The 20,901-nt window shown below is 42.9% G+C and overlaps 1 protein-coding gene and 1 pseudogene across 1 annotated transcript; both read left to right on the top strand.

Moving 5' to 3' along the window:
* Positions 1–342: 342 nt before the first annotated feature.
* LOC102426880 lies at positions 343–9,755 on the top strand. The gene is made up of 2 exons (XM_006105218.3): positions 343–1,361; positions 9,564–9,755. Exon 1 carries the CDS (start codon positions 369–371, stop codon positions 1,329–1,331), a length of 963 nt encoding a protein of 320 aa, XP_006105280.2. The 5' UTR covers positions 343–368; the 3' UTR covers positions 1,332–1,361; positions 9,564–9,755.
* On the top strand, positions 6,882–7,596 carry LOC102424989 (annotated as a pseudogene).
* Positions 9,756–20,901: the final 11,146 nt, after the last annotated feature.

Raw genomic sequence — 20,901 nt, 5'->3', positions numbered from 1 at the left:
CAGCGGCCACAGCCGGCCTGGGACTGCGCCATCCAACCAAGCAGTCACCTCTGCGGACCCGGCGCCCCCGACGGTGGGAGGTCATGGAGCTCTCAGGCAGCTCGGAGTTGGAGGCCGGGAGGCTGAGGTGCTTGGGCCGTTGCCGGCATTTCTTTTGGCTGGGCGTCGCCTTCGACGTGGTGGGCGCGACCGTGCTGTTCGTGGGGATCTTCTCCGACCTCATCTTCTACGACTTGCTGCTCTACCTGGGCTCCATCATCATCTTCCTCAGCCTCCTCTGGTGGGTCTTCTGGTACACCAGCAACATCGAATTGAGTCCCGAAGACACCTGGAAGAGGCCCGCCCACACGGGCGCGCCGAGCCAGCACATGTCGCTCACCTTAAACATTACCCGCACCTTGGCGCGGGTCCGACGGCGCCAGCGCCGCAGGAGACTCTTCGAAAGTGCTGCTTCCATTCTGAGTAGGACCCTCGTCGCAGCCCAGGCATCTAAGCAGCTACCGAAGGAGGACCAGGACCAAGACGAAATGACAAGTGTCAGAACCAGTAGCGAGGCTGAAGACGTGAGCCGAGAGGATCTGGGCCCGGAACCGGAAGCTGTACAACATTCAGAACGAGTAAAGCCCACTTCATCAGCTCAGAACCAGCCTCCGCCTCCCGCCATTGTCTCCTCTAAGAGCCTGCCCGTGGTTCCATCGCCCTCTGTCAGTCAGCCTCTCAGGATTTGTTATTCTAAGAGCCTGCCTACGATCCAGCCTCTAGTCACCATTGCCTCTGACAACCTGCCTGGTGTCCCCTTGTACCCTACAGCTCAGCCTCTGGACATTCTGGTCTCTGATACCCAGACTGCAGCTTCCATGGCCTCACAGAGGTACCCCCTGGTGCATGTGGCTGCACAGAGCCATTTCCAGGTCCCAGGAGACTCCGAGAGGGATTTCCAGAATCATTCTCTGGCCTCTCAAACTCAGCCTCCACCTGTTCAGGCTTTCCAAACCCAGGCTCTGGCCTCCCAGGCCCCTCTGACCCAGCTTACGCCAGCCCCATTTTTTCAGACCCAACCTGTGGACCCATGGGTCACCCTGGCTGTCCAGGACTCTCAGGCCCTGTATAACACCCAACAGGCCCCCATGAGCACTACTTTATTTCAAGAGACTGAGCTCAGACAATCTTCACATGCCCAGGAGCCATTGGGGGGCCAGGAACTAAGCCAGGAAGTCCCTGACACTGTATCCCCGCTCCCCGAGTCCCTGGCTCTAGCTACTGAGGCCCAGCAGTCAATGCCCCACGAGAGTGGGCCTGCCCCTACCACCCAGAACAGTCGCCATCTCTAATACAGAAGCAGATGCTCTGGCCTCTGCCAAGTAAGTACCTTGGGAGGAATCTTCACCTACAGTATTTCTTGATCATTTCCAGATCTATGTTCTAGTTGTTTCCTCAACCTCTACTGTTAAAAAAAAAAGTTAAAAAAACAATTAAGTTAGTGGAAATGAAGTGGCCTTTTCCCTCGGGGATTAGATTTTTGGAACTTTGGTGCCCTGAGCTATAAGATTTATTACCTACTCTATCAGATACTAGTGTGAATAGTTTCTTTTACTTAGGCCTAGTTGGGAGGAGGACTGCAATGTTTCCGAAACGAGGATTTTAGGTGTTACAGGGACACAGCATTAAATAGCAATGAGCTCTCCAGTGGGCAAGTTACTCTCTTTTCAGTTCTTTCTCAATCTTTGTGATTATGTCAAAGAGAATGTCCTTAGTTTGGGGGTTAGTGATCTCTTACATCTCTAACATTTTGGTAGGGTCCCCAGCTAGGATTTAATACCATTTGTGTTAATAAAGTCATTTCAATAGATAACCTCTATTGCCAAGTATCACTGGTTTTTCCATTTAAAATAGTGTTGGTTGTTTTTTAAAAACATATGTTTTTACTAGAGGCCCAGTGCACAAAATTTGTGCATGGGGGGAGTGTCCCTCAGCCCAGCCTGCAACCTCTCCAATCTGGGACTGCTGGCTTCCAACTGCTCGCCTGCCTGCCTGATTGCCCCTAACTGCTTCTGCCTGCCATCCTGATCACCCCCTAACCACTCCCCTGCCAGCCCAATTGCCCCTAACTGCTATTCCCTGCCAGCCTGGTCGCCCCCAACTGCCCTCCCCTGCCAGCCTGGTCACCCCTAACTGCCCTCCCCTGCAGGCCTTGTCCCACCCAACTGCCCTCCCCTACAGGCTTGGTCCCCCCCAAATGCCCTCCCCTGCAGGCCTGGTTCCCCCCAACTGCCTTCCCAACTGCCCTCCCCTGCTGGCCATCTTGTGGTGGCCATCTTTGACCAAATGGGGGCGGCCATTGTGTGTTGGAGTGATGGTCAATTTGCATATTACTGCTTTATTACATAGGATTGATTTAAGGGAGAGAGTGATAGAAATGTTGCTGAGAGAGATGCCTCAATTGGCTGCCTCCTGCATGCCCCCTACTGTGGATTAAGCCTGCAAAACCCTAGCATCTGCCCTGACCAGGAATCAACCAGGGAACTCTTGGTTCATGAGTCAGTGCTCAACCACTGAGCAACACTGGCCAGGCTGCTTTTTTTTCTTTTAATCCTCACCTGAGGATATGTTTGTTTGTTTTTTAATTTGGGAGAGAAAAACATTAATGTGAGAGAGAAATATCCATCAATAGCCTCCATTTCCCCTCTGACTGGGGATTAAACCCACAATCGTAGGTAAGGGCCCTGACCAGGAATTAAGCCCAAAACCTTTTGGTGTATAGGACAATGCTCCAACCAACTGGGTGGTTGCTTTTTGAAATACATTTATTTAAGTAAGAAAAACAAAAAAACAAAAAACACATGAGTCAACTTAAAGGTAAAAGTTAATTATATAAATGAAACTTGGAACAATGTTGAAGTTTGAACATTGTCTTATTTGTACTAAATCACATGCGCTTTCTACTAAATCACACACGCTTTGTGCTAACCTGTTTGATGGACTTTATGGTTAAGGCTATTGAAGGTGAATTCTGCTTAACTCTCCATTTCTTTGACAATTAGAAAGGTAGAAAAGGCCATGTGAATGTCAAAATTGGTGGCCCTGCTTTCTGTGAGTTAAGGGCTGTCATAATAGTATACTTTGCTGGGTATCGATTTCCTGGTCTTTCTAATTCTGTTCCATAAGTTACCTGCTCTTTGGGGGGTAAGAGGAAAGGGTATGAAGCAGAGCAATTTGAATATTATGTTATGCTATTTGTTGCTCAAAAATACCAACATATTATCCAAGAAGGTGTTCATCTTTATTCATATTGGTTAACTTCATTTCCAGCATGGAATACAACTGAATATTAAGTGGAAGCCAAACTAGATTTCCTTACAGTTTTCTTCCATTCTCCTTTAAGAGATTGTATATATACTCTCTCTATAGGTGTGTGTGTATGTATATATACATTACAAAGATAAACTATAGGAGCAAAGCATTTTGACTCCTTTAGTTTTGTTCAGTTTGGACACTGGGCTATGTGTGTGTGTGTGTGTGTGTGTTTAAATATATTTTGATTTTAGAGAGGAAGGAAAAGGGAGAGAGAAATAGAAACATCAATGATGAGAATCATTGATCATCTGCCTCCTGCATGCCCCTTACTGGGGGTTGGGCCTGCAACCCGAGCATGTGCCCTTGACCAGAATTGAACCTGGGACCCTTCAGTCTGCAGGCTGACACTAGCCCAGCCGTGGGCAAACTACGGCCCGCGGGCCGGATCCGGCCCGTTTGAAATGAATAAAACTAAAAAAAAAAAAGACCGTACCCTTTTATGTAATGATGTTTACTTTGAATTTATATTAATTCACACAAACACTCCATCCATGCTTTTGTTCCGGCCCTCCGGTCTAGTTTAAGAACCCATTGTGGCCCTCGAGTCAAAAAGTTTGCCCACCCCTGCGTGACTAGCCACTGAGCCAAATCAGCTAGGACTGGACACGGTCTTTTTTTTTTTTTTTTTTTTTTTTTTACACTTACCATGCCATAAATTCATGGATTCCAGCAGCTCAGGCTCCTTTCCATTGGTTCTCACAAAGTATCCTCCTCTGAATGGAGCAGGCTGGTGCTTCAGTTTAACCCAAATATCTTTCTCTTTGGCTTCCTTCTTTTTCTGGTTATTTTCCTTTACATGTTTCAGGAAGCTATCTCAGCTCCAAGAGTGCTTAACATGCCCAATATGTATGTTAATTCTCTTGGCAAAGATCTATCCCCTTGTTTGTTTACAACAATGCCCACTGCATGCTGGGTAACACTGTAGACTCTTCCAGTTTTGTCATGGTAACGTTTGTGGGGCATTCCTTTTGAATAGTGCCATTCCCTTGATGTCTATAGTATCACTTTTTTTGTAGATTCGCATGTATGTGGCCAAAGGAACAACTCCATGTTTTCTAAAAGGCCTGGAGAACATATAGCTGGGGCCCCTTGTCTTTCCCTTTGTGTTCGTCATTTTGGCGAATTACTGGAAGATGGTGGTTCTGGCTAAAAGGTAGGCAGTGATTTGTTTATTTGTATTTGTATTTTTTATTTTTTAAAATATATTTTATTGATTTTTTACAGAGAGGAAGGGAAAGATAGAGAGTTAGAAACATCGATGAGAGAGAAACATCAATCAGCTGCCTCCTGCACACCTCCTACCGGGGATGTGCCCACAACCAAGGCACATGCCCGTGACCGGAATCGAACCCGGGACCCTTCAGTCCGCAGGCCGACGCTCTATCCACTGAGCCAAACCGGTCAAGGCTATTTGTATTTTTAAAAAGAAGACAAAAAAAAAAAAGCAAAACACTAGCAAACCAAAATAATTCCAGAAAGGATTTAGTATTAGTGAATGAGATCATTAATTTTTTCCCATTCTATTTTTTCAGGTAAAATATAAGATTGAAATACTTAGGATGCAGACCTTGCCATCAGAAAGCTTATAGACTTGTTTCTCTAAATCAAAGAAATGGCTCTAAAGAAGAGAAAATTTTAGATAAGGAGAATGAGTAGATTGGTGTCTACCTAATAATTCTTAGTGGAAGAATTAGTTTTTGAGAGGAAGAGCCATGCAGTGCCCTTTATTTTTTTAAATATATTTTAATTGATTTCAAAGAGGGAGAGGGAGTTAGAAACATCAATGATGAGAGAGAGAATCATTGATTGGCTGCCACCTGCACGCCCCCCCACTGGGTATCGAACCCACAACCTGGGCATGTGCCCTGACCAGGAATCGAACCGTGACATTCTGATTCATAGATCAATGCTCAACCACTGAGCCATGCTGGCCGGGAGCAATGTCCTTTACAGAATTAATTCATTGACCATACATATATTTTTTTTGACCATACATTTATTTTTTATTTTTTAAATATATTTTTATTGATTTCAGAGAGAGAAGGAGAGATAGAAACAGCAATGATGAGAGAGAATCATTGATCAGCTGCCTCCTGCACACCCCCTACTGGAGATTGAGCCTGCAAACCGGGCATGTACTCTTCACCGGAATTGAACCCTGGACCCTTCAGTACACAGGCCGACGCTCTATCCACTGAGCTAAACTAGCTAAGGCGACCATACATTTATTGAATTTCTAGCAAGTGCCAGGCATTACAGTAGGCTCTGGGGATCAGCGCTAAATAAGATACCCCTACTCTCCAAGAGCTCACTGTTTATCAAGGGAGAGAGACATAGGAATAACTAACACAGTATAATGTAACAGAAATCTGGTCAAAGTGCTTTCAGAATACAGGTGTGCAGTGGATGAGAGATTTTTTAGTTGGATCCCAAAGTAGGTGTTCATTGGGTGAAGAAGTTGAGAAGAACATTCCATGCAAAGGGAAAAGCATCAATAGAAAGGCACAGAGGTGTAATAGTCCATGGCTTGTTGGGGACACCATTTGGGAAAAACAGCCTGATAGGCAAGGGTATCCATAGGCAAGGGTGCTTGAGACTCAGAGGTTGTAGAGAGATAGAGAGAAAGGTTGGCGGGGGCGGGGGGGGGGGGGAAGCACCAACTGAGACAAGCATTTGAAGGATTTTAAACAGGCTATTTTGTGTTCTTAATTCTATGATGGGCTCTGTGATAAAATAATGACAATAGGCCAGTAATCTATAATAATAAAAGTGTAATATGCTAATTAGACTGGACAGCCAAACAACCTTCCAGATGTCATTTTGGATGTGCTTCTGGATGAAGCCACGGTGGCAGGGGCCAAGGCAGAGGTGGTTAGGGGCGATCAGGCAGGCAGGCAAGCAGTTAGGGATGATCAGGCAGGCAGGTGAGCAGTTAGGGGCGATTAGGCAGACAGGCAGAGTGGTTAGGGGAGATCAGGCAGGCAGGCAGAGTGGTTAGGAGCCAGTGGTCCTGGATTGCAAGAGGGACATTCAACTACGGGATCGGGCCTAAACTGGCAGTCAGACATCCTCCGAGGGGTCCCAGATTGCGAGAGGGTGCAGGCCAGACTGAGGGCCCCCCATGTACAAATTTTGTGCACTGGGCCTCTAGTTAGAAAATAATTGCCAAGATCCCTCCCTCTTCTAAGATGAAAAAAGACCTACTAGATGTTAGCAACAGTTTTTAATTGAAGTGTAGGCTCCATGGGTATTCATCTTGGAAAACACTTTCAGGTGTTTGTTTACTTGTACATGACTTATTTATTTATTTATTTTTTGCTACAAAGATGACATCAGGTAGAGTAAACATCAAATGTTTTGACACGTTTCTCTATATGATTGTAAGATAAGTATTTATCTAAAATAGGGGTTTAGGCCCTCTTGGACTTAACCAGTAGGCAATGCTTCAATCTCAGGTCAAAATGATGAGCAGGCCTGCTGTTTGCAGCATCAACCTGGTAGCTGCAGGATTCAATAAACTGGGGTTAATGTGAGACGATATAATACATGTGAATGATGATGTAAAAAAAGCTATTAGGCCCTGGCCGGTTTGGCTCAATGGATAAAGCCAGTCGGCCTGCGTACTGAAAGGTCCCAGGTTCGATTCAAGTCAAGGGCATGTACCTTGGTTGCGGGCACATCTCCAGTGGGAGGTATGCAGGAGGCAGCTGATCAATGTTTCTCTCTCATCAATGTTTCTAACTCTTTATCCCTCTCCCTTCATCTCTGTAAAAAATCAATAAAATATATATATATACTTATATATATATATAAAAGCCATTAGAAGGCTTCCTGAGAACCTATATAACAACAGCATGTTTCTCATTAAGAGAGCACTGGACCTGTCCCTGAGGCAGCAGATCTTTAAAATATTTATTTATTTATTTATTTATTTATTTATTTATTTATTTATTTTAGAGAGGAAAGAAGAGAGAAAGAGAGAGAGAGAACATCGATTTGTTGTACCACTTATTTATGCATTCATTGGTTGATTCTTGTATGTGCCCTGACCCGGGATCGAACCTGCAACCTTGCTGTATTAGGACGAAGCTCCAACCAACTGAGCTATCCAGTCAGGACAAGGCAGCAGAACTTGCCTAAAGAGCAGTGGACAAAATATGAGGAGGATAAATTCTACCTTGAACCATATCTGAAAGAGGTTATTTGGGAAAGGAAAAAAGAGAAGAATGGAGGAAGAAATAATCATGTAATTGAAATCTGTGTCTGCATCTGTCCTCATAATTTTAATGACATTGGTTAAACCTGAAATGTACAATTTAGAACCATCAGGGCTGCAAATATATTACTTTAAATAAATGTTTATTTTAACTTTTTTTAATTTTAACTTTAAAAATAAGTAAATAAAACAGGCATTGACAAATTTTCTATTAAGGCCCAGATAATAAATATTTTAGGTTCTGAGGGTCATAAAGCAAAATCAAGGCCTGGCTGGCATGGCTCAGTGGTTGAGCATCAGCCTATGAACCAGGAGGTTACGATTTGATTCCTGGTCAGGGCACATGCCCGGGTTGCCAGCTTCATCCCCAGTGTGGGGCATGCAGGAGGCAGCCAATCAATGGTTCTCTCTCTCTTCGTTCATGTTTCTATCTTTCCTTTTCCCTTCCTCTCTAAAATCAATTATATATATGTGTGTGTGTGTGTGTGTGTGTGTGTGTGTGTGTGTGTGTGTGTGTGTTTTAAGTAAAATCTAGGATATTGTGTGGCTATTTATCTAACAAGAAAAAAAACTACTCCTGATCCCCCTGTTTGTCTGGGGTATGCTGTACAGTTAGTTGGTTTGACTCCATTTGCATCAGCTGAAGCCATGAACCTGACAGAGAACAACTGGCCAGAAGGAGAGAAAAGAGGGGCCTTGACAGGCCTGCAGCCAACACGATGTATTTCACTCTGCCCAGTGACACCCAGATCTGAGAACCTGGCCATCTCATCTTGGTCGGCTGGCTTGAGGAGAGGTGATTTGTCGAGTCTCTGATTCCTAGATTGAGATTTCATTTCTTGCTGTCTGGCATTGCCATCAGTGGAGTCTACAATGTGTAGGTGGTGATGCTCAGGCCCTGAGCAGTCCAGTGGCCAGATGGCAGGCTCTGAATGTTCTGGGGATAGTCTGTGGAAACTGATGCCCAGGCTTGGACTTTGAGATCACAGTGATGGCCCTCAGCAATACAAACACACAGAGTGGGGAGGGTGCTACTGGCATCTAGTGTGTAGAGGCAAAAAATGCTGCAAAACACTGTTCAATGCACAGGCCAGCCCCTCACAACACAACTGTCCAGCCCAAAACGTCACATTGATAAACCCTGACCTAGAATAATAAAAAATGCTTTTTTATTATTCTATGAGATACTTAAAGAAAAAAATCTTCTTTCGATCCTCAAATGAATCATTGCTTCTTATATAATACTAGAGGCCCTATGCACGAAATTTGTGCAAGGGGCTCAGCCGTTGCAGCCACAGTGGCTTGCCTCGGCCCTCACAGCCCCGGCTTTATCTGGAAGGTCGTCTGAGGGATGTCTGGAAAGATGTCCGGTCTAATTAGCATATTACGCTTTTATTATTATAGATGATATCTTTTCCACTAGACCATTTTCCACTAGACCATGAGGATCTTATTCATCTTTATTTTATTCACCTTTGTATTCCCATTTGTATCATTTTTGAATCAACACAGATGGGGCATTTGTTAACAATACTAGCTACATTTATTGGGTGTTTATAATACACATTGTAGTAAATAATTTACTGGTATTATCTCATTCCTCACAATAATCAGGAGTAGGCATCACTATTATCTTTACTTAAGGAAGTTAGCATTTGCTATTGAAGGATTGTAGATTTGATAATGAGGGGTTAAGTAATTTTCTCAATGTCACACAAATGGAGAAGCTGGAATTGATGTATAATTGATGTGTAATTTGTTATAAAACTTATGTTATAAGCTTTCCTTCCAAGTTAAAGTTACTAATGAGCCTTTTTATTAAGCCTGTTAATTGTTACTTAAGTTGTAATATTCTAGATTAGTCAATGAGCGACTTATCTTTTTAAAGCTGTACTTTTCGAGAGAGAATGAAAATCAACAACCCTAATTTTTTGTTCCAGTCTATGTTTATAAATGTCATTTCAAATAAAAATTGTTTTCTTTTTCTTTCCAGAACTCACCAATGTTTCTACATATTTAAGAGCCAACTTTATAAAAGTACAAATACATTCATCTCATTTTGGAAACCTCCATCTGGAATTTTGACCAACTCATACCAGCAGACTTGCTAGACTGGGCGAGGCGGCCTGATAAGCCATGATCGCCAGCCAGGCCTAGGTACCCCACCAATACAAGAATTTCGTGCACCGGGCCTCTAGTCATTTTAATAAATGGGAAAATGCGTCATACAACAAAATATAGTTTTAGGGTGTTCTTTATTTTTGTTATAGAAGTAATTTTTTTCTTTGACAATCTATGTTTCTTTATTGTTAAAAAAAAGAATCATAATAGAATAATGATTCTGACAGACATTACTCAAAATTCAACTACCCACGAAAGCAGGAATATATCTTATTTCTTCCAACAGTGCATGGCAAACTAGTTCTCATTAAATATTTGAGTAAATTTTGGAATACTGGGCATTTTAAAAAATCATGTTATAGCCCAGCTGGCATAGCTCAGTGGTTGAGCATTGACTTATGAACCAAGAGGTCACAGTTCAATTCCCAGTCAGGGCACATGCCTCAGTTGCAGGCTCGACCCCCAGTGTGGGGCGTGCAAGAGGCAGCCGATCAATGATCAAAATTTGTGGAATTTAGCTAATGCAATTTTTGGAGGAAAATTTATAACTTTAAAGTCTTATATTAGAACATCAAAAATGTATAAAATCAAAAGATATATAGAATGAATGCTCTAAATGTTGAATCTAAAACAAATGTGTGTGTGTGTACATGTACATAGTGTGGGGGCAAAAGTAGGTTTACAGTTGAGTACAGGCAGTCCTCAGGTTACGTCGGACTAGTCACCATCTCCCATTTATTTATAAAAAAAAAAGTTCCGTCATTTTGACGTATGTACTATGTACGTATGTGCTTTATGTTTTTTTTTTTATTATTTACCACAAGTAAAGATCAGGAATTGTCATCTTTCTTTTAAATTTTTTTTACTGTTTCACTTCATTACTGCTGTGTATGTGCTCCATGTGAGTGACGTAGGTGCTTATGTAGGTGGGTTCCAACTTATGGTGAAAATCATGTTACGTTGCACCGTAGGAACAGATCTCCAACGTAACCCGAGGACCTACTGTACATGAAAGTTTATTCTTGCATTATTACTTATTGCATTATTATTGTATTCTTTTTTTCAGTTTTTTTTATTTCAAGAAAAACAATTTTAAATATAATAATATTACATGCAATAAGCCTTAATATTTCAAGAAAAACGATCTTAAATATAATAATATTACATGCAATATATTTCGCTTAGCATGATGCTTTTAAAGTCTGTTTTGCCAGATATGAGTATTGCTACTCCAGCTTTTTTTTTCTTATCCATTTGCATGGAAAATTTTTTTCCATCCCTTCACTTGCATCCTGCGTGTCTTTTGTTTTGAGATGAGTCTCTTACAGACAGCATATAGTTGGGTCATGTTTTTGTATTCATTCAGCTACCCTACACCTTTTGATTGGAGCACTTAATCCATTTACATTTAGGGTTATTATTGAGAGGTACTTATTTATAGCCATTTTAATTCTGTATGGCTAGGTTTCTCTCTTTGTTTCTTCTTCTCAGCAATCCCTTATATCAATCCCTTTAGCATTCCTGGTAATGCTGGCTTAGTGGTGATGAACTCCTTTAGCATTCTTTTTTTTTTTTATTATTTGACCGTCTATTTCGAATGATAGCCTTGCTGGATATAGACATCTTGGTCTCAGATCCTTGCTTTCCATTACCTTGAGTACTTCATGCCATTCCCTTCTGGCCTGTAGAGTTTCTGATGAGAAATCAGGTGTCAGCCTTATGGGAACTCTTTTATAGGTAACAGTTTTCTTTTCTCTTGCTGCCTTTAAGATTTCCTCTCTGTTTTTAATTTTTGGCATTTTAATTATATTATGTCTGGGTGGGGTCTGTTTGGGTTCTTCTTGTTTGGGGTTCTCTGTGCCTCCTGTACTTGTGTGACCTTTTCGTTTACCAGGTTAGGGAAGTTTTCTACCATTATTTCTTCAGACAACTTCTCTATTCCTTTCTCCCTTTCTGCCTCTTCTGGCACACATACTATTCTGATATTGTTACATTTCACATTGTCCCACAGCTCCCTTAAGCTGTCCTCCTGTTTTTAAATTGTTTTTCTTTTTGGTTCTCTAATTGAGTGATATTTTCTTTTCTTTTTTAAATATTTTTATTGATTTCAGAGAGGAAGGGAGAGGGAGAGAGAGATAGAAACATCAATTATGAGAGGGAATTATTGATCGGCTGCCCCCTGCACACCCTCTACTGGGGATTGAGCCTGAAACCCAGGCATTTGCCCTTGGCTGTAATTGAACCTGGGACCCTTCAGATGGCAGGCTGACACTCTATCCACTGAGCCAAACCAGCTAGGGCTTGAGTGATATTTTCAACTCTATCTTCTAATTCACTGATTTGATTCTCAGCTTCCCTAATCTGCTATGTATTCCTTCCAATGTGTTCTTTATTTGTGTTATGTCATTCTTTATCTCAGACTGTTCTTTTTTTATAGTTACTATACCTTTTTTCATACTGTTGAGAATTTTTTATCATTACTCTGAACTGTTTCAGATAAATTTCTTATCTCTGCTTCATTTATCTCTTCTTTTGGAGAATTCTCTAGTTCTTTCATTTGGGGGTTGTTTCTTTGTTTCCTGATTTTGGTTGTTTGTTTTGTTTGTGACAATGTTTTAGGTAGATCCTCTATACCAGCGGTTGCCAACTGGTGGTCTGTGACTGCTGGTTTAAGGAACTTTGGAGCAGCAGTCGCCAACTGGTCGTCCACAGACCACTGGTGTTCCGTGAGGTCTGAAAGGTTGGTGACCACTGCTCTATACCTCTCAATCACTAGTGCAGGACAGTGTTAAAAGCTGCTTCTGACTTATTGGATCAGGCAAAGACTCAAAGCCTCCAGAGACCACCTCCATCTACAGACTGATAGGATTCTGACTTGAATTGCCCCTCAGGCAATCATCCTCAGGTGTGGCGAGTTTTTTTTAACAGGGTGGGGCAGTTGCTTCTGCCTGGAGGCTAATTGTTACTTTTAAGCTCTTAAGTGGCCTCAGGGCAAGGTGTTTTCCAATAGGGTGTGACGACTATCTTCCTCCCCAGGTAAGGCAGATGTCTATGTGGGAAAGATGTCCTCTACTGTGAGAGGGAATGACTCAGCCCAGGAAACTTGGGGTGTCTGCCTTCTGAGCTCTATCCCCCAAGACCCCAGTCCTGGGTTCTGATCTCACAGCTCCAGTCCACTTCACCCTCCCTCTGCCAGAGCACAAGCTACGTGGCTCCACAGGGAATTTTTGTGCGTTGGCCCTCTAAGAGGGTGCCCGAACTTACAGCTGCCACTCCCTGGCAGACAGCACCACCCTGCCTTTCACAGATAGACGTTATGTGGGTATCCTCCTCAGTTTGGTGTTCTCTGCTGGGAGCTCAGCTTTGGGATTAGATCCCAGAGTCTCAGTGGCACCCCCCCCCCCCCACACACACACACCTGAGATATCTCTCTGACTTCAGTTGCCATCTGAGGGTGCCAGGCCAGCCCTTTCCCACCTCCACCCTTCCTACCAGTCTCTGTGTGGTCTCTACCTTCGGTCCTTGGGTATCAGGGTTCTCTCCTGTGAGTTTTCCATTGATTATTCAGGAAGCCTTTCTGCATTTCAGTTGTAATTCCAGCTTGTTCCTGGGAGCATGTCCATGCAGCATCCTCCTACTCTGCCACCATTTTTAATCTTCAGAAGTAAATTTTTAATTAAATGATTTAGTATGGTAAAAAATTTCCAGTCCCATTATCTGATTATACCATGATGAACTGCTGTTAAATAATACATTACTTTTTATAAAACTTAATATCCACTCAGCTTAGATTGCTGTACCTTTTTGTCTTGCTTTGCAAAAGAACTAATATAGAGTAATTTGACTAAAGAAGAAAAAGGAATGCATATTGGCATTACAAAGGGATTCCCAGACAATCATTTATTTATTTCAGGATTCTCATTTTGGCTGTTTTTTCAACTGATCCTCTTCATTGCAGCCACCACCACCTTCCTCCAAATGATTATCACCTCAACCCTGGATTGTTAACTAAAATCCTAAGAGATGGCCCCCTTTTCTATTCTTGCCATAAGGTCTTGCACATACTTAATGATTCTTAGTTTTCAACTCCATTACCACTTTCTCAGGGAAACTTCTTTGAGCTCCCTGAGGAGGTAAATTCTGCCCATTCTAGAACCACAGAGCACCATGTGATCTCCTTCAAAGGACTTAATACATTTGTTATATTTACAGTATCACTATATCATTCGTTAAATTGATCAATACCTGTTTCTCTCATTAGATGGAAAGCTCCATGAGGGCAAGGACTATTAGTATTATTGTCTGCTGACCACATATCCCCAAATGCATGGCACAGAGCCTGGTACCTAGGTGTTCAAAAGATATTTGTTGTATAGATGAATGTAGATGTTAACTACTATTAGATTGAAAGCCTGTAGGAACAGATAAAGCTGAGGTTAGGTGGTCCTTACCAACCAAAGGCCAATTAGAAAGACAGATAAAGCTAATTTCTGAAATTGTGCTAATAAAACAATAGAAAATATGTTACTGCCCCGGCCAGTATTGCTAAGTGGTTAGAGTATAAGCCCATGAACAGGGATCTCAGGTTTGATTCCCGGTCAAGGGCATGTAGCTGGGTTGCAGGTTCGATTCCCGGCCCCATTTAGGGTTTGTGTGGGAGGCAACTGATACATGTTTCTTTCTCTCCTCCATCCCTCCCTCCCTCCCTCCATCCCTCCCTCCCTTCTTTAAAAATCAATGGAAAAAATATCCTCGGTTGAGGATTAACTTTAAAAAAAAAGGAAAGAAAATATATTACTGACTCATAACTTCAGCCAGATACAGTTGCCTTCTGAGGAATTGTGGGGGGAAAATTAAAGTGCTTTTCTCTGTAGCATCCTTTTGATAAAAATCTGAAAAACATTCCAAATAGGCATTAAATAGCATGAGGCTCTTGTATATGACCACCAGAATAAAATGGTAAATGATTTTTTTCTATGTCCCCCCAAGATTATTAAAGGAAAAATAAAAATGTTATGATTGTTTACAATATAATTTTGTGTATTACCAGTATGTTTTTTAAAAATATATTTTATTGATTTTTTACAGAGAGGAAGGGAGAGGGATAGAGAGTTCGAAACATCAATGAGAGAGAAACATCGATCAGCTGCCTCCTGCACACTCCCTGCTAGGGATGTGCCCGCAACCCAGGTACATGCCCTTGACTGGAATTGAACCTGGGACCCTTCAGTCCACAGGCCGACGCTCTATCCACTGAGCCAAACCGGTTAGGGCACCAGTATGTTTTAATTTTTTGTTCTCTAATTGTTTGAACTATGTTTTGTGTCTTTATTTGGACTAAATGTTTACTAAGGCCATGCTTTATACCAGTGGTTCTTAATTTTGGCAACATTGCTCCTCAGGGGCTAGTTAGCATTTAAAGACATTTTTGCTTGTCACTACAGGGAGGAGGTGAATGCTGCTGCAGTGGGCAGAGGCCAGAGATGCTGCTAAACATTTTAGAATACACAGGTCAGCCTCCTTCCTTCATAAAGCATTATCTGGTCCAAAATGTCAATATTGCCAAGGTACAGGGACAAGGACGTCTTTAAATTAATGGTCTTTAGAGGGTACATGTATATATATACATCTTTTTTTAAATCCTCACCCAAGGATATTTTTTCAGTTGATTTTTTAGAGAAAGTAGAACGCAGGCAGGGGTGGGAGAGAGAGAGAGGAGAGAGAGAAACATCAATGAGAGAGAGAGAGACATCAATTGGTTGCCTCCCCCACATGCAAGACCAGGGAGCAGAGCTGGGCATTGAACCTACAACTAAGGTATGTGCCCTTGACCAGAAATCGAACCCCTGACCCTTTGATCTGAGGGCTGACACTCCAGCCACTGAGCCCAGGGATTGGGCCTAAACCGGCAGTCGGACATCCCCGAGGGGTCCCAGATTGGAGAGGGTGCAGGCTGGGCTGAGGGACACCCCCACAACTGTGCATGAATTTCATGCACCGGGCCTCTAGTACACTAATAATAGAGGAATATGCAAATTGTCTGGGACGCCATCACAGTAACAGTAACAACCAAACAGCAGACTGTGTGGGGCAACAAGGCCAGCAGGGGGGTTAGTTAGGGATGACCAAATGACTGAACAGCAGGCTGAGTGGGGCAACCAGGCCAGCAGTGGGGAAGCAGTTGGGGTGACCAGGCTGGTGTGGGGGGGCAGTTAGGGGCAACCAGACCAGCAGAGGGGGGCAGTTGGGGGCAACCAGGCTGGCAGGGGGGGAAGAAAGGGGTGACCAGGCCAGCAGGGGAGGGGCAGTTGGGGGCGATCAGGCCAGCAGGCAGAGGCAGTTAGGGGTGATTGGGCTGGCACAGGGGGCAGTTAGGGGATATCAGGCAGGCAGGCAGGTGAGCAGTTAGGAGCCAGAGGTCCTGGATTGTGAGAGGGATGTCCGACTGCTGGTTTAGGCCTGATCAGCAGTCGGACATCCCCGAGGGGTCACAGATTGGAGAGGATGCAGGCTGGGCTGAGGGGACCTGCCCCCCCCCCCATGCATGAATTTAAAGATTATATATATATAATCTATATATATATATATATCTTTAATTAGATCTTTCATTAACGAATGGAGTATTTTTTTAAATATATTTTATTGAATTTTTACAGAGAAGAAGGGAGAGGGACAGAGAGTTAGAAACATCGATGAGAGAGATCAATCAGCTGCCTCCTGCACAACCCCCAGTAGGGATGTGCCTGCAACCAAGGTACATGCCCTTGACCGGAATCGAACCCAGGACCCTTGAGTCCGCAGGCCGAAGCTCTATCCACTGAGCCAAACCGGTTCGGCCGAATGGAGTTTTTATAAAGATAATTGACTCATAATATAATCATTGACTCTGGAAAGAGGAAAAAAAACCAAATGGGATATCAACTTTTAGTTTCACTATTTAGAAATTGTTGCTGTGGCTCTTCCCTACATTCAAATATTTGAAAAACATTTGTTGATCATTTAGAATGACCCTTTATCCACAGCAAAGATTCATTGGAAGCTATTTGGCACAATATGACCTCATTTCTTTTTTTTTTTTTCTTTTTACTATTTTTATTTAACACTATAAAAAAACGACGACAATGACGACCAATTACATACTGCTTTTCTTCACATTTGTATGGATTTTAGGAAATTATTGCCTTTTCCCCTGGAGAAATAACCTAGACAAAATATAAAGTAGTACCACACTACGAAATCTACAAATCCTAGAAGTCAACATCTTGAAGACAATCTCCAGGGGTAGGGGGGAAAAAACAAGTGTCACAAGAGACGAGACAAGCACATATAAGGACGGCAAGCTGGGGAAAAAGACCGTGTCAATGACACTCACCCAGACAGTAGGTACCCTCTTCTCCTGGCACCCACGCCACCACCTCAAATGGGTGATTTTTGGTCTATGGTCTAAGGAACTCTCTTCAAAATGACACAAGAGTTACTTTGAGTAGAGGTGTAACAAGAAAGGTTCAAGTATGAGTAAGAGTCATGCCGAAGTCCAAAGTTAGGGAAGAACCCACAGTGAAAAGGCAACTCAGAAGTGTCAACATCTCGCTACTTCAACAAACTGCCTCTGTGGGACCCAAGAGGGAATCTCAAGAAGATATGAGGGTTCAAATCAGCATATATATGGGGTCCCTACAAACCCTATAGGGTTACTTTCCTGACTAGATGATCAGCTTATTCCCTGAAGCGACAGAGACAGACACGGAGACTGCCAAAGTTCAAAAAGTAAGGTGGAAATTGTGCTTCCTTCAGAATGAATTGGCTTCTTGACTGCCTTTTCTCCAGGTCTAGCAGCTGCTTTCTCCCATGTTGCTGCAGGTGTTTATTGCCTTACGCTTGAAATGAAAAGGCGAACTTTGAGGTGCCAGGACTGGGCAGTCCTGAGAGGGCAGGGGGGGTCTGGAAGTACAGTAGTCAGCACAAGCTGTGCTCTCATAATGGCTTGGCCTTCCTTCGGTCCCGAGAACCTACCCCAAGGTCAGTCTGAAGTTCGTTTGCAAGCCTGGGGACCCTTCGCTATCCCACTGGAGCAGCGGGACAGAGGGGGTCTTCAGTATTGCACAGGTATGAAATGTCCACCAGTTTAAAAAACAAAATCACAGTTGTTCTTGGGGCTGGGCGGGATCTCCCATCCAGTTTTAGCAGGATGTGGCTGTGGCCATGGCGCTCCTGCTGAGCTCTGAGACCGTCGAGTGGGTGGGCACTGGCGCCAGCACCGATATGACCTCATTTCTTTAGTCTGGGTTAGAGAAGGGCACCTGACCCAAACTTGACCAATGAGAAATTCTTTTCTGATAGGTATCCTTAGATTTTTTTTTTATGCTTAAGATAGTTTCTGATACTTTCAAGCCAAGAGGCTTTATATTTTACTAGAGGCCTGGTGCATGAAAATTCATGCGTTGGAGGGGGGTCCCTTAGCCTGGCCTGCCCCCTCTCACAGTCTGGGAGCCATCAGGGGCGAGAGGCGACCCAGTGATCAGGGGAAGGTGACGCCCCATTACACCTCTGCTGCTGCCACTACTGGCAGCGCAAGCCTCGGCCAGCCCTGGTTACCTGCGCCTTGGGCGGCCCTGGGCGGCTGGGGGGCTGAGGGGACTGGGCGCCACCATCTTGTGGCTGTGGGTGCCGCCATCTTTGAGGGTGGGGCAGTCAATTAGCATATCCCCTCCTTATTGACTATGGGTGCCTCCATCTTTGCAATGTGTGAAGGTCCATTAGCATATTCCCTCTTTATTAGATAGGATTTTTATTGATTCATAGAGGAAGGGAGAAGGAGAGGGATAGAAACATCAGTGATGAGAGAGAATCATTGATTGGTTGCCTCCTGCACTCCCCTTACTGGGGATTGAGCCTGCAACCTGGGCATGTGCCCAGACAGGGAATCAAACATTGACCTCCTGGTTCATAGGTCGACGCTCAACCTCTGAACCATGCTGGCCAGGCTCAAGCCAAGAGGCTTTAACCAACAGAACTACTCTAGGGATGATTGTAAAATTCATCTCTAGGGGAAGACTGCTCTTTTGAAAAAACAGCTTAATGGGTCTACTGTGTATTTGAAAGTAAAGCAAAAATTCATCCTGGAATGAAGAAGCTCAGGACAATTACGAACAACTGTAATTCACAGCGAGGTAACAGGATGACTACACTGTGGGCAAGGCTTCATCTTTGCAGGCAGCTTGCTAATGCTTGTTTGCTCTGTTGTTTTGGGAAGTGGGGGTGCCTTTATTTACTTTGATTTGATTTGGAGACAAAAAGAGATGGGACTCTAGAGAAGGCAAGACTGATAAAGAAGGCTTTTTTTCCTGGCAAGATGAGTTGGCTCATGGAACCAGGTAATTGAGGAGAGGATCCCAAATGAAGGGACATGACCAAAGCTTTCCAACTGTGAATTATGCTATTTAGTTTTAAGATTTTTCTTGCAAGCTCAGGCTTCCACTGAACATATTTTTAAGCATGGCAACCTTGTCTTAGCTGTGCTTTGGGAAAATAAGGAAGGGTCTGTGCTCAAGCTTAAGAAGATATTGCTGGAAGTGTATATTGGTACAACTTTGGGAAGCTCTTGGACTGTTTCTTGTGTACCCTTTACATTAACAATTCTACCCTAAAAAATTCTCACAATCAGGTTTTAGAACTTTCAAGAATATTCATAGCAATGTACATAATGGGGGAATGGAGAAAGGAAAATAATGTTAGTGACAGGAAAATGGATATATAAATCACGGTATATTTTATTTTATTTTATTTATTTTTTTTTTGTTGTTGTTCTTTTTTTAAATTTTTTTATTGCTTAAATTATTACAAAGAGTATTACATATGTCTCCTTTTTTTTTCCCCGCCCTTGACAATCCCCTGGCTTCCCCTACCCCCCAGTGTCTTATGTCCATTGGTTATGCTTATATGCATGCATACAAGTCCTTTGGTTGATCTCTTACCCCCCCCCCCTCCAGCCCCCTCACCCTCCCCGGCCTTCCTGCTGTAGTTTAACAGTCTGTTTGAGGCAACTCTGCCTCTGTATCTATTATTGTTCAAGAGTTTATAATGGTCTCTATTATCCATGAATGAGTGAGATTATGTGGCATTTGTCCTTCATTGACTGGCTTATTTCACTTAGCATAATGCTCTCCAGTTCCATCCATGCTGTTGCAAATGGTAAGAGTTCCTTCTTTTTTACAGCAGCATAGTATTCCATCGTGTAGATGTACCACAGTTTTCTAATCCATTCATCTACTGATGGGCACTTAGGCTGTTTCCAGATCTTAGCTATGGTGAATTGTGCTGCTATGAACATGTGGGTGCATATATCCTTTCTGATTGGTGTTTCTGGTTTCTTGGGATATATTCCTAGAAGTGGGATCACAGGGTCAAATGGGAGTTCCATTTCCAATTTTTTGAGGAACCTCCATATTGCCTTCCATAGTGGTTGCACCAGTCTGCATTCCCACCAGCAGTGCACAAGTGTTCCTTTTTCTCCACATCCTCTCCAGCACTTGTCGTTTGTTGATTTGTTGATGATGGCCATTCTGACAGGTGTGAGATGGTACCTCATTGTTGTTTTGATTTGCATCTCTCGGATGATTAGTGACTTTGAGCATGTTTTCATATGTCTCTTGGCTTTCTGAATGTCCTCTTTTGAAAGGTGTCTATTTAGGTCCTTTGCCTCACGGTATATTTTATATGACAGAGAATATAAAATACAACTACATACAACAGGGATGGATTCTAAAAACAAAGTTGATTGAAAACAAGCAGCAATATAATACAACATGGAAATAATTTTATCAAGTTCGAAGACAGGCAAAAGTAAATAATGTGTTATCTAGGAATATATATGGTAATTACATAAAGACAAGTTAAATTATTTTTAAAAATCAGGATAGTGAATACTTTTGGAAGGAAGCAGGGAGAAGGTAGGATCTGGGAAGAGCACACGGAAGCTTCAATAGTACAGGTTAATGTTCTTTTTCATAAATTGGGTGATACATTTTATTATGTTTTGTAATTTACATTAACATATTCTTTTTCTATATATCAGACTTTTCCCCTTATTTTTTTCCATCACCTTTTATCCCCTTATACCAGTGATTCTCAACCTTCCTAATGCCGCGACCCTTTAATACAGTTCCTCATGTTGTGGTGACCCCCACCCATAAAATTATTTTCGTTGCTAC

The sequence above is a fragment of the Myotis lucifugus genome, unplaced genomic scaffold (assembly GCF_000147115.1).
Source record: "Myotis lucifugus unplaced genomic scaffold, Myoluc2.0 scaffold_651, whole genome shotgun sequence".
Lineage (NCBI taxonomy): Eukaryota > Metazoa > Chordata > Mammalia > Chiroptera > Vespertilionidae > Myotis > Myotis lucifugus.
The sequence above is the reverse complement of the archived record's forward strand: the minus strand, read 5'-3'. Positions and strand labels throughout refer to the sequence as shown.

Coding starts and splice junctions, on each gene's coding strand:
- LOC102426880 (XM_006105218.3), top strand. CDS start 369: ATGTCGCTCACCTTAAACATTACCCGCACCTTGGCGCGGGTCCGACGG.